This window comes from Artemia franciscana, chromosome 7 (genome assembly GCF_032884065.1).
Source record: "Artemia franciscana chromosome 7, ASM3288406v1, whole genome shotgun sequence".
NCBI lineage: Eukaryota > Metazoa > Arthropoda > Branchiopoda > Anostraca > Artemiidae > Artemia > Artemia franciscana.
Window position 1 is genome coordinate 42,700,367 of NC_088869.1, and position 13,862 is coordinate 42,714,228.

The following is a 13,862-nucleotide window of genomic DNA, read 5'->3' on the forward strand; positions in this document are numbered from 1 at the left end:
TAGTGCCCTTTTTAAGTGACCAAAAAAATTGGAGGGCACCTAGACCACTCCCACGCTCATATTTTCCCAAAGTCAACGGATCAAAATTTTGAGATAGCCATTTTGTTCAACATAGTCGAAAACCATAATAACTATGTCTTACTCCCCCACAGTCCCCGGGAAGGGGCTGCAAGTTACAAGCTTTGACCAGTGTTTACATACAGTAATGGTTATAGGGAAGTGTACAGACGTTTTTCAGGAGGATTATTTTGGTTTGGGGAGGGGGGGGTTGAGGGAAGGGGGCTATGTGGGAGTATCTTTCCTTTGGAGTAATATGTCATGGTGGTAGAGAAATTCAATTAAGGGGGCGCAGGATTTTCTAGCATCATTATAAAAAAAAAAACAATGAAAAAATAAACATGAAAAAGTTTTTCAACTGAAAGTAAGGAGCAGCATTAAAACTGAATACGAACAGAGATTATTACGCATATTAGTGGCTCATCTCCTCCAAAATACCTCACTCTTTACACTAAAGTATTTTTAGTTATTTCAACTATTAATTCTACAGCCTTTCTGATTCAGAGGTTTATTCTTAAAGAGTTGGGACAAAATTTAAGCTTTAGCGTAAAGAGTGAGATATTAACGAGGGGACAAACCCCTCATATACGTAATAAAAATATAAGAATATAAAAGTTCGTTACGTAAGTTAATTCTTAAGTTACGTATATTTTTTACTAATAAAAACGTTTGTTAAAAATTAAAAGTTCTAGTAGCCTTTTCAAGTAACATAAAAATTGGAGGGCAACTAGGCCTCCTCCCCCACCCCATTTTCTCTCAAAATCGTCTGATCTAAAATAAGAGAAAGCAATTTAGCCCAAAAAAAGATGCATTAATTTAAAAACGTTCAGAAATTAAATAAGAAAAAACTAGTTTTTCAACTGAAAGTAAGGAGCGACATTAAAACTTAAAACGAACAGAAATTACTCTGTGTATGAAAGGGGCTGTTCCCTTCTCAACGCCCCGTTCTTTACGCTAAAGTTGTTTACTGTTTAATAAAGTAGAATTGAGAGAAAGAGTCAAACTTCTACCATTTGTTCATCTCTTTGAAATACCGCTGGCTTTATAGAAGACTCAGGGCTGATGAATTTTTTAAGATTAGAAACAGATAAAATTAATGTAAAAAAAACTATGGGGACTTTACAAATACAAATTTGTTACAACCATAAACTAATTGGAGAAAATCCCAACAGTGAGAACTTCTGAGTTAAATGTAAGCCCCGCCCCCTTTTCAAGTAAGAGCTAAAATAAATCAGTGTATTACCTGAATCAAGGCTAGTCGTGACATAATTGCTGTTGCAGAAACGACAGGAACGATCAATGAATGAGAAGGCACTCCTAAAAAGGAAAAACATAATGAGTTCTTAAGAATGATTTCCAGCTATAGAAGTATATATAATTTTTACAGCATCTTTCCAGTGAAACTTTCAACGGCTTTAAAGACTGAACTAACCTAATGGTTATACAAAATAAATCCCTGAATGATTTTCCTTGCCTTAAGTATCCCCATCGTAGTTAAAAAAAAAAAAAAACATATTATCTAATCTTATTTACAGGGCAGAAACTTGCATAAAATTAATTTTGAAACAATTCTTGATAAATTAGAAAAGAAACAAATCTGGTGAATTTTATGAAAACATTTGAAATTGTGGCAAACAGCATGGGAAATGGGGAATCTGGCCCTGAAGATCTTGATCCCCTTACATTTGTGACTTCTACAAAGGCTTAGGGATTAATAATACAGCATATGTGAATCTGCTGATGATCAGTTGTTAATTCTAGTCGAGTGGTCCTTACATATGGACTTCAGGTAAAGGCATAAAGGCTCCTCCAACCCATTCCTAGCGATTAGCTTAGTCGAGATATCTGAGAAATTTGACGCTAAGAAAAAACAGATAAACTTTGCCAATTAAGCAACTTGCGAAATAATTACCATTTACGCAACTCTTTAAACATTAGCATTCCATCCGTGAAACCGAATTCTTTAGCCTATCGAGGAAAAAAAAACTTAATAGCCATGCCAGGGCTGTTGAAACTATTTTAAAAGTACAAAATGATATTAGTTCTCAGTATTTTATTACAAAACTAGGAGTACAGCCTGTCGGACGGTAGGCCATAAAAAAGAAAAGTAACCATGGCGTACACTTTTATAAGAGCCAGAAAAAAATGGGTCATCCAATCACTTAAGAAATAAGTCCCGTAATTTTCTAAATTTTGTCACCATTTTAATGAAACCTATTGACTATATCACAGAAATATTTTCGTGATTCCAGTTACCTGTTGTATATGATCATACGATTATTTTCAGAGCTGAGGCCTAATGATTGGCTGGGATTTAATGACACCACCAAGTAAATAAAAGAAATATCAGAATTATGGGAACACATGGACCCCACCACAGGGAAATTTCTATCAACAATTATGCTTTAGGATTTCCTTGCACAATTCATCAGAGAATGGTGAATATTGCGCAAAACCGAAAATAGCTCCGCTGTCAGTGCCGAAATCATCAGTATCATCCTGTCGAAAATCTGAGCGTTACCAATTAATAGGTAACCAATTAATAATCTATGGTATATATTATTAGGTAAACTGTGGTAACCTTTCTACATAGACTGAAATTAAACTAGAATGCCATTTCTCCGTTCTTGAAAAATATTTAGTTTTAGTTTTTAGCATTAGCTGTTCTGTTCTGTTCTGTTCATCAAATTTTTGATGAACAGAACAGGTAATTAGCTATTTAGCATTAGCTGTTCTGTTCATCAAAATGATGAGAAACAGTATCTAATTTGTTTCAGCCATTATAGAAATGTTGATTGAAGGAATTTTTTTTATATTAGGCAAATGAAACTCAGAAACAGATCTGGTACTTGATTTTTTGTCACGAAAGTGTTTTTAAGGTCTTAAATTCTGTCATGTGAAATTGGCTTTAGCTTTGAAAAAAAGGTAGCCTACTAGTTTAGTGGTTACCCATCCAGAATGAAACACTACAAAATTCTGAAAACTACTTTTAAAATTATAAAACATTTACTGATATAAATCTAAAAAATTTTAACCCCCCCTTCCCTCAACCCTCTAACGGCCAAATACGTGAGTCTTTTCTTCAAATTAATTTAACGGCAAACAAGCAATATCAACTGCATCAAGCGATGGGAAAATTCATGGAGAATATATAATTTTGGCTATATATTTGACTATTATGGGTGGGGGTGGTAAAGTAATATTATGGGTGGTAAATTAAAGTGATGTACTTCTAGGAATAATGTTAGTATTTTAGAATTCCTTAACGTGGTTTTCAGAATTTTATCATGTTTCCAGCTGGAGAAGCCAACCCCTAAACTAGTGCCAAAAAAAGAAAAAAAGATCGAATTTAGGTTTAAATCCCATAAGGTTCCTGTTTCCTGAAACCGTCTCACCAAGGTTGATAGTCTTTAAGAGATGGATCGAAACATCCCGCCTTTCCCCTGCCATGAATAATAAGTTCCAATTACGAAGTTTTCACTTACATTTACACATACTTTGAGCTAAATAAAAATAATAAGGAAATTTCATAAAAATTCTAAAAACCACCCCTCTTAATATCCTAGATCACACATTGGCCCTTCCCTCCAATTGGAACATCTTTGTTCAACTACTTCACTAAATAGTGAAAAGCATCTTATTTTAATCCACAGAAAGCCCCTTCCTTCACAGATTAATTAATAAGAAAGTGCGTGTCTTTGTTCCTCATGTCTGACATGCTTTATCAATTTGGCTGCCGGTTCATTCCTGAGATGTTGTTGTTTTTCCCCTAGCACTAATATTGTACTTTAAATTAAGGAAAATTAGTTGTCCTGGAGCGGGGAGGGAATAAGTTTGTACTTGAAAACACCTACTCAATCCTTCATCTAGCTGAACATTTTTTTTGAGTTAGCCCAAATGTTTTATTCACCTACCCCGAAGATTTCTCAAGTTTAAGAAAATAATTTGCTCTGAAGATGGAAGAGTTGTTGGTCTATTTTTATGAATTTCAGTCAAACAGATCAAAAACTTTGAAAGATAGCAAGAAAGTTCCCTAAACTAGAATTTTACCGTATATTCTGAAAAAGAATACAAATTTAATTGCCAAAGAGGATTATTCCACATGTAATTAGTAAAGGAACTTATTTCTACCTTAAAATTCAACAATTCATTTTCCAGTCACACATGAAACAAACTCACTAAATATTATTAACCATTGAAAGATTAATAGACGACTGATTCCATGGTTACGATGATTGCTTCTTGGGCTGGATCTTTCTGCTGCTGCTTCAAAGTTTCGCCAAAGCTGCCCTCTCCGAGCTGCTCTTTAACTAGCTTCAAGCCTAATTTGGAAACAAAAGAAGAATATATGAGTAATGCCAATTGGAAAGGAAGGTTTGGATACTTTTTGCTAATAGCTGGCTAAAATTAAGCTTAGCACGTGCCTACGAAAGCTGTTTCAATAATTGTCTGAGGGGAGCAAGGTGATAATCTATTAGGGGTCCAATGGGGGGGACTTTTACCTCCACCATCTGGTCTACATCTTGGAACAGCAGGTATGCCTTGGTTTTTATGAGGGCACTCTTCCATAACGCTTTGAACGAACCACCTTGTATACGTGATATCTGAAAGTGAAGTGCCCATTTGGGTCCATGACCGCAAAAACTTTTTTTGTTTCTATTTTCTAAAATTCTACATTATTATTCATTGAGCCACGGTATTTGGCGGTATAACATAAATTGAGATATGAAATTAAAATATCTTTTTCAGATTCTAAAGGTTTAATTAAAATCAGTAAGCTCTTTGATAAATACATTTCGATTTTACATAATAAGAAGTAAATGTTTTCTGTTCATTTAGGCTAGTTTAATTTTTGAAAAACCTTTTTTCCCTATTTTACATTTCTGCAGTTGCTTTGAAGGTGTTGCCGCATAAACTTCATTCTTTACGCAAAAAAAAAAATCAAGTAGATTTTTTTAAACAAAAAAGGTTTATTCAAACAAAAATTAATAGCCACATTGAAAACCAAAGAATAGCACAAGCAAAGTAATATAAAAATTAAAGTCAAAATGAACAGCAATTCAATGAAAGAATGAACCCAAAGTAATCAAAAATTAGAGTGAATAATCGCAGCGAACATTCTACCCTCTACAAACCTTCTGAGAGTCGTTTGTACTTTACTGGAAAGATTTGTAGTTCAAGCAATTTGTTTTCTGTTTGTCTTAAGGTTAAGGAACACAACAACAAAATAATATCAGAAGGCTAAAAATTTAAAGATAATAGTGGTGCTACTTCCCTCCCTCTTGAACTCATTTGCATGTTATTGAAAAAGAGATGGGTTTTGAACACTGTCCTTTCTTTCAAAATATCAACAACAACAACAATCACTGTAATAATCAAGATGACATTAAGGAATAAAGTATGCTATTTGTCAACTATTAATCGATATTATTTCCTTTTTTTAATTTTTCAGCGTTATAATTATAGTAGAGAAAAGGTTTAGTATATATTTAATCTTCAATAAAGTATGAAAAACGCCTTGGAGCTTGGAGTGGGGGAGGCAACTGAGTCCGTTGATTTTCTAAATATCAGCTTTGTGTAAATTATGAAAAACGTAGCTGCGCCCCTGGTTCAAAAATTCATTTATTCATCCATATTAGCATCTGTTTTCTTTACGTTTTATTTGATTATTTATCTCTGTTTAGGTTTGATTTTGCACTCTGAAATTTATACGAGCACCCCTTCCATAAGAACCATATATGCCCCCGGGGTATAGCTTACAACGCCTGCCCCCAGGCTCTGGGGGTCTCGTCAACCCGAGAGTTTTTGTTGTCTGATTTTTGAACTATTTTTAAACAAGATGATTTTAACAAAATGGTCTCAAAATATTTACTGGATGTGTTTGGGGGGAAAAGAGCATAAGGGCGGGCTAGTTGCCCTCTAATCTCTTTTGACTCTTAAAAATTAAACTAGAACTTCCAATTTCCTATCAAATGAGCCGCCATTTTTTGATGCTTACCCTCTATAGCCTCCCACCATGTCAAGAATGGAGATTTGCTTCCCTCTTCTCTTCTCCAAAGCTCCCGGACGATTTCAGCTTGACCCCTAAGGCCAATCCTAAGATATTGCAGATGCAATCTGATAATCAACTTTTCTGATCACCTGTTCCTGATTTTCGACACATATTGTCTTTCGATTTACCTTGCTGCTCACCTGTGAATGGGAGGTTATCGACACCCTAAAAGATTGTATTACAAAACTTTTAGAAGGATGGAGAAGGCATTTTAAGGGACATCGCCACCCATCCTCTCTGCTCTATCCTCCAAGGCAAACCTCAATATCCAATTGTCCCCCTAACACTCAATGCGAATTGCAATCTGATGCCTCAAATCACTCCTGAGATATATAAGATACGTCATTCTGACAACCTGGGAGTTTATAGTATTGTTTGATTTACTTTGCGTCTTAGCTGTGGTGATAAATGCCTTAGGTTATAGTACAAAACTGCTTTGTGAACCAAACAAAAAAAATAACCTTTTTTCCCTCCCCTAACAGAAAACTTTAAGTTCCATAGCTGTATTTTCACCACATCCTTTCCCAAGCAGTAGTTGCAAGTTTCAATATAATCCCGCAGGCTGTTCTTGAGATATGGTAGACATGCTATTTTGATGACCTAAATAAACATAATATCTTTTGATTTAGCTCATTTCTCTCCTTCAAATCGAAAATTATTGTCCACTTGCCCCCTTCAACACTACCTGAATGTTTTAATTTGACACCAAAGTTCTTCCCAAGGTATTGTAGACAAGCCATTTTAATAACCTGGCAAAATGTAGGTTTTTTTTTTTTTTTATTTGCCTCGTTACTTAAAAGTATATAGATTATAAGTCCTTAAAGAGCTTATAGTGCAAAAACGTTATGCAGAATGAAAGATAAACATTGTTCAGCTCCTCCCCCCCCCCCAACATAATGTGTATTATATCCCGGTCCGACCCCACTTTCTTTTCCTTCCAACCAGTACCCAAATGTTTCAACTCCATCACCCTTACCATTAAGAAAATATTCCAGATATGATATTTGATGACCCGGATACATTTAGTGTCTTTCGATCTACTTCTCCTCCCTTCTCAGGTTAAAGTTAGAAATATACTTAACGCTATCTGTAGGTTACAACTTGATCCTCCAACAAGTTATTCGTGAAACTCCGGGAATCTTGACCCAGAGAACTACTCCTAAGAGCTTTTCTAATAAAATCTATATGTGAACTACGGCTAAATTACATAATTTTTACATCTGTGGGGGGTTATGTTGACCATAGACGAATACTTATTAGACCTTTCAGTCCTTCTGAACAAAATGACTATATCAGAATTCAGATCCCAAGTATATATTCTCCCAATAGGACTTACAGGGAGCCGAGGAGCAGAAAAGAGTACAGGGGGAAGGCTGGCTGTCCTCAAATAAATTAACTTTTGGATCTTAAAAGGTTACTGGAACTTTCAATTTCCAATCAAAGAGCCCCTTCCGAAGTTTCTACGAGCATTATTCCATGAGAGGTGTTGGGGGGAAAATCTTTTGGCCCTTTTCTTGTCCTTTTCACTCTTGTAGCAACTAATTTACTTTACTATTTCCCTTTCTCTATTGGGGTCCACTTAGCCCAAGGACTTAAGGACATAAGCTTTGAGCCTATCAAGATAAACATTTTTGGGCCTTTTCATCGCCTCATTTTTAAGGGAAAAGGAGGGCACAAATCTTTTTCTTTAAAGTAGGTTGCTCTTGGCCTACGGACTTGGATGTATATTTTTCAACTGTATCAGGTACAAGAAGTTTTTTAGTTGGTTTTTGGGGTCCCTCCCATAATAAAATCATTGATCCTTTGACACAGGGTTCATGAAAGTTTAGAGCCATATGAGACTACAAGCGGCCAAGCCTATTAGGCTTAGGTCATTTGTTTACCTGTGAGTCACCCAAGCCAGTTCAGTCCACAATTTTACATACAAGTCCAGTGTACTTTGTCCGTCATAAGTCAGCCCAAACCAATCTCATAATTCATCCCTTAGCTCTATGATTATCTACGTTAATTTTTGCCCTAGGATGGATGTGGATAGATGGATGATAGATTTTTCTATTAACAAGTGAAATAACATAATTTTTATGCAATTCTAAAAAAGGCTTATGCCAGATTTGCATCTCACTCAGAGTATCTGTCTTGGTTTTTTCTCTAAATAGCCATGACTTGATCCCCTGAGGTATATTTGTTGAATCATTCAACTATTTTGAATAGAACAGCAATCTCAAATTTTTGATCAGATGTATTAGGGATATGGGGCTGGCAAAAAAGAAGGATACGCGAATGGGACTCGTTGCCCTTCCATCATTTTAGCCATTTTTTCTATTTCAATAAATGAATTGAAAAATCATTGGTCATTAAGAGTTTTGGTTTGTTGTATTAAAGAGAACAAAAAAAAAATAATAATAAAGAACTGGATACCGCAAACCCATGCAACCAGACTTGTTTTCTTTTTTTTTATTATCTGAGTTTTCCTTGGTCCAGAAATTTTAATTTAGATTTTCTCGTGGCCTGAATTTTTAAACCAAATCAGCATAATAAGAAACCTATTTTTTTTTAGCTAAATCGATGTAACCACATCTTTTAAATTTTATTGTTATCGTTAAGGTCCTCTTGGCAAAGCGTGCCTACCCTGAAAGTATTTTAAACCTCCCTTGTTTCTGTCTACATGTCCTGTAAGTCTAAGTCAAACTGAGGCATCGAAATTGTTGCCCTGTTTTCAAGTGTAACATAGAGATACAACCAACCTAGTGAAATACTTTTCTATTACTGAGATCCGTCTGGCCCTGTGAACATAACCAGTAAGTTTCAAATTTATCAGAGATAAAACAAATTGTTGGCCCATCATGAATGGACAAAGCCGAAATCCTTTTCAAATTTGTTTTCTGTATAGGGTCCATCTGGTCAAAAAACTTATGAATGTCATTTTCAAGTTAAATGAAGAACCGAAATTTAATACAATATTTGCATGCGTCCCACATCTTTTAGCACCGAATATACCAAAAATATTCTTATAACTAGGTAGAGCAATAACTAGGTACTCATATGACTAGGTAAAGAAAAAGGATTATGAGTCCTAGTCCGACCTGATCGAAAAGACAAGTATGAGCCGATTTTCTGGTGTGTTGGCCGTCTGAGGCCAACACAGCTGTGCACGCCCCATCTCCGTTGCAATCTATTCAAACGATCCCTCTTTACACATTCCCAAGAATTTTCTATTTCCCTTAAATTTTTCCTTCCGACATCCTTCTACCCCATTTGGGAGAGACCTTCTTTTCGTTTGGCCCTAGGTGGTTGCCTGACAAGGATGATCTTGGGCAATGTTTCATCGTTCATCTGCAGAACATGTCCTATCCATCGCGAAATTTCTCTCATTATTGCCCTAGAAAGCGGGATTGGCCAACATTTTTTGTACAACTTACTGTTTTATCTTTTTCCTTTCATTTGCACACATAGGACTGAAGGAATAGAAAGGGAGGGGGAGATAAACATCTAAACTGCCATCTCCAGAGTAGTATAACCAATCCAAATGATTGAAGTTTTTTCTAATACCAGTTTTGCTTATATGTTGAACCACACAAATTTTAATGCCATACTTTCCAGCAATCGATCTCACTACCGTTGGTTTGAGTCATTGTTGCCTCTATTCGGGGAAAAATAAACATAGGGAGGTAGTATTAATTTTGCACGTTTTTTTGGATAGGTGTTTGTTGCTCATACGCAAGTTGCTTTCATTCCCGCCATACTTTGAAAAACTAAATGTTTTTGAGCCCCTATGCTATGCAGAAAAACTACCAAAAATAATGAAAAAATAATTTATTAAAATAAAAAACTATAATACATATATGATAAGAAATACAAATTCATTTGATTACAGACTAGCAATAGGATCAGTACATACTGGTGCTAAGGCTCTATGTTTTCTAAGATCCATCTAGTGTATCTAGTTACTCTTGTATATACTCCAGGTAATCCTCTTGTTCCACAAAAACGAGGACCAAAGGATACAACACCTACGACTTTGTAGAGATCATCCTCGTCTCTCATCATGAGTGGACCACCGCTGTCACCTTCACAAGCATCTTCACCTGTGTGACCACCAGCACACATCTAGAATAGATAAAAATCTAAGACTTTCTTTTATAGATCAATAAAATCATTTCACAAGAAGAAATTGAAAAAGATAATATGCTTATGAATATAGTCGGACGAAAAATTCGAAAATGCTAACCATTTTTTGTTGTGTGCCGCTTGCACACATCTCTTGGTGATTTTGGCATTCAATCCCTACTTTGTACCTGTATCTATGTTTAATTTAAGTTTTATGATATATTTGATGTAGTTAATCATCACAATATATGCGTTAAACTATATTCAATTTCAAATTTGGAGACAAAGGGCAGCTAAAGAGAAAGCATTGAGATATGATTATGTTTCAAGAGGAATTTGTCTAAGGAAAACTGACGGGAGTGTCTGACAGACAAAATTAAAATGTTTTGTTTAACTGTTTTAAATGAACTTCGAACATATGCTAAAACCAAGTTCGAACATAAAAGACAAAATAAATTTGCTAGAGCTGTTAGGTATTTGAACGAGAGCTATCCATTTTCATAGAGATTACCCTGGGATACAAGAGCTGACACTACCGTTAAACAGAGAGCACCGATTCCCATTAAGATAGCATAAAATCAAACCATAAACTGCTACCATGCAATTAAGTTATGATAAAACCGTAAAAAGGAACGTTTGGCCCTTAAATTCTGAAACAAACATGCCTTTATTCAAAAAGAGCTTCAATGAGGGAGCGCAGAAGAAATCTCAACAAACAGATTAAATATTCCTGACATGAACGGTTGGGGGTATTCCCTGTTTTGCTACTACTTAGTACTTTATTCTTAGATGTCAATACCATCTTAATAGATAGACTTCAGCAAAAACTGTAGTTTTCCTTAAGAAATCAGATTTATTCTTCTTTTCCAAATTTCAACTCTAACGAATTTTTCTTTAGTGTTGCGGTATTTCAAAAAAGTAATATAAACTGTTAAATTCCAAGACTTTAACTTCTGTCACAAGTTCTATTTTGGAGAACACATACTTAGACTATTGAATAAAAATATGAAAATTTCAAATTTCAAACTTTAACTGAAAATTTCAAATTTTTCAGGTTTAACCTGAAAAAATCAACAAGGAATAATTTAACATATGAAGATTAAGTAGAATATCTTGGCTAATACTGGGACAAAGAGAAAAAGAGATGGAATTTTTCATAGAAGAGAGTATGACTTAATGTCATTAGATTACGACTATGATCAGTTATGGTAAGCCACTCAGATAATTCCTTGATCGTACATCAGAAAGAGAAGTCAAACAAGCTCAGTTGCATCAAAATTCGATGTTACAATGCTTACCTGTAAATCGGTTATATTTGTTCTAGAACCATAAATTCTCCGACATCTATTTTGATCGAATATTGGAAGCTTCACTTCTTTCAAAGTTTGACTGTAACCAAGTCCTAAAACAAACTCAAAATTAAAAAATCGTACCAGAGAGGGGTGATCAAGGGGAAATATGCTGCCTGGACTCACATACTGAGAATTGTAAAAAGCCAGTATGGTCTCAGAACGTATTTACGTCAAGCTTTAGGGGAGCATTTGACCAATATTGTTTTAGATTTTTTAAATTGTATTAAAAAATACGCAAATCTTATTTGTCAATTCAGTTTCTTAGAAACTTGCAAAAGAAATCAGTTGTTTGATTCAGTGTCTTTTCTCCTCTTGTAGAGTTCACTTAAGAAGGTTAGATTTTGTTGTTGTTTTTTCTTTTTCTTTTTTCTTTCTTATTTTTTTTAGACTGAGGACGACTTGGTGGAGGTCCTTGTCGAAATATTTGCTTGATTTCCGTTTTCATAATTTCCTTCTGGCTGACAAAATTCTCGTTTTTCACCTATTTGATTTTTCTCTTTTCATTTATTATTTCCTTTCTTGTTTTCATACGATATAGCCGTCTTGTTGAAAATAGATCAAAGATGAGATAGCAAAAACTCTAGTGTCGGCACAATCCCCCTGGGTCTGGGAGCAGGCGCTGTAAGTTATGCCCTAGGGCATATATGATTATTATGGAAGGGATACTCGTAAAAACTTCAGAGAGGGCTTGTTTGATTGAAAATCGAAATTTCAAAGTCGAAAGAGATTGGAGGGAAACTAGCCCCACCCCTTTTTCCCCAAACCCATCCGATAAAAATATTGAGATAAGCATCTTATTAAAAATAGTTCAAACACTAGATGACAAAAACTCTGGGATTGATACAAGCCCCCAGAGCCCATTGGCAAGTGTTTAAGTTATGCCCGAGGGGCATATAAGGTTTTTATGTAAGGGATGGTCGTGTAAACTTTGGAGGTAACTCATTTGATTAGAAATTGAAAGTTCAAGTTACATTTTTAAGAGTCAAAAGGGGTCGGAGGGCATCTACCTCCCCCAGACGTCCTGTTTTTCTCAAATGTATCCGATCCATTTGAGATACGTATTTTCTCCAAAATTGTCCAAGGATCAGATAAAAAAACTTTGGGATCAAAATAAACCCTCCCCCTCCCACCCAGAAATCAAGGGCATTAAAATTTGTGTGGTTCAATATATAGCAAAACTGGTATAAATAAGTTTTAAAACAAATAAAGCTTAAATTGAATATGCAAATCAAGCTTAGAACGAACAAAAATATTTTGCTATTGAAGTATAAATGATACCCAAAAGGAACAGAAGTTAAATAAACAATCATAGCAAACAAAAATACAATAGATACTAATATAAATGAATAAATAAATCTTAAAACGAGTGAAATTTAAACTGATTATGCAAATCATGCTTAAAACGAACAAAAGTCACTACAAACAAGAGTTTGGGTTTTGCCTCCTTCTCTCACTATAAAAGTCTAAAACCCACTGCGTCATCGGCGCATTACCTTAAAACGAATTATATTACAAATATTTTCTTTTGTACTTATTACAACATTGAAGATAAACAGAAATTTACAGTAAAATTAAATTTCGGTACAAAGTTTAGAACTTTCAATTTTGATAAAACTGATAAGCTTTCAGCAATTACTGTCGTTATATATAAAATATCTAGTTTAATTTTATTAGTTCTTTTCGAGACTGTTCAAGACAAATACAGCTTAACTACAAACAAGAGTTGGATACTGTCCCCTTCCCTAACTGTAAAGTTCTAAAGCCTATTGTGTCTTTGGTGCTTCACTGAAAACAAATTATGTTACAAATATTTTCTTATCCAGTTATCGAAGCATTGAAAATGAAAAATAAAAATACAGTGCAATAAAATCTTGAACTGATGATCTTTCAACAATTAATAACATTATATCAAAGATTCAGTTTGATTTTATTTGTAGTTTTTAAGACAATTCAAGACACATAGTTTTCAGTAAAGCGCCCTTGACGCAGTAGGTTTTATACTTTCACAGTGAGAGAAGGAGGCAGAATCAAAACTCTTGTTTGTAGTAACTTCGTTCGTTTCAAGCGTGATTTGCATACTCAATTTAAATTTCACTCGTTTTAAAATTTATTTATTTATTTATATTAGTATCTATTGTATTTTGTTCGCTATAATCGTTCATTTAATTTCTCTTACTTTCGGGTTTCATTTATGCTTCAACAACAAAATATTTTGTTCTTTTTAAACCTGATTTGCATATTCAATTTAAATTTTACTCGTTTTGATATCTATTTAATCATTTATATTAGTACCT

The 13,862-nt window shown here is 34.6% G+C and overlaps 2 protein-coding genes across 2 annotated transcripts in view; both read right to left on the reverse strand.

Moving 5' to 3' along the window:
• Positions 1 to 4,330, reverse strand: part of LOC136029329 (DNA ligase 1-like) — an 82,122-nt gene extending 77,792 nt beyond the window's left edge. Inside the window, exons 1-2 of the mRNA XM_065707610.1 lie at positions 4,189 to 4,330; positions 1,301 to 1,374 (exon numbers count right to left, since the gene is read on the reverse strand). Of these exons, the coding sequence (XP_065563682.1) occupies positions 1,301 to 1,324 (24 nt within the window). The 5' untranslated portion in view covers positions 1,325 to 1,374; positions 4,189 to 4,330. The remainder of the gene's footprint in view (positions 1 to 1,300; positions 1,375 to 4,188) is intronic.
• Positions 4,331 to 9,907: 5,577 nt separating this feature from the next.
• The window catches only part of LOC136029331 (phenoloxidase-activating enzyme 1-like), a 45,984-nt gene continuing 42,029 nt past the window's right edge, over positions 9,908 to 13,862 (reverse strand). The window contains exons 5-6 of the mRNA XM_065707613.1: positions 11,515 to 11,618; positions 9,908 to 10,216 (exon numbers count right to left, since the gene is read on the reverse strand). Coding sequence (XP_065563685.1) covers positions 10,013 to 10,216; positions 11,515 to 11,618 — 308 coding nt within the window. The 3' untranslated portion in view covers positions 9,908 to 10,012. The remainder of the gene's footprint in view (positions 10,217 to 11,514; positions 11,619 to 13,862) is intronic.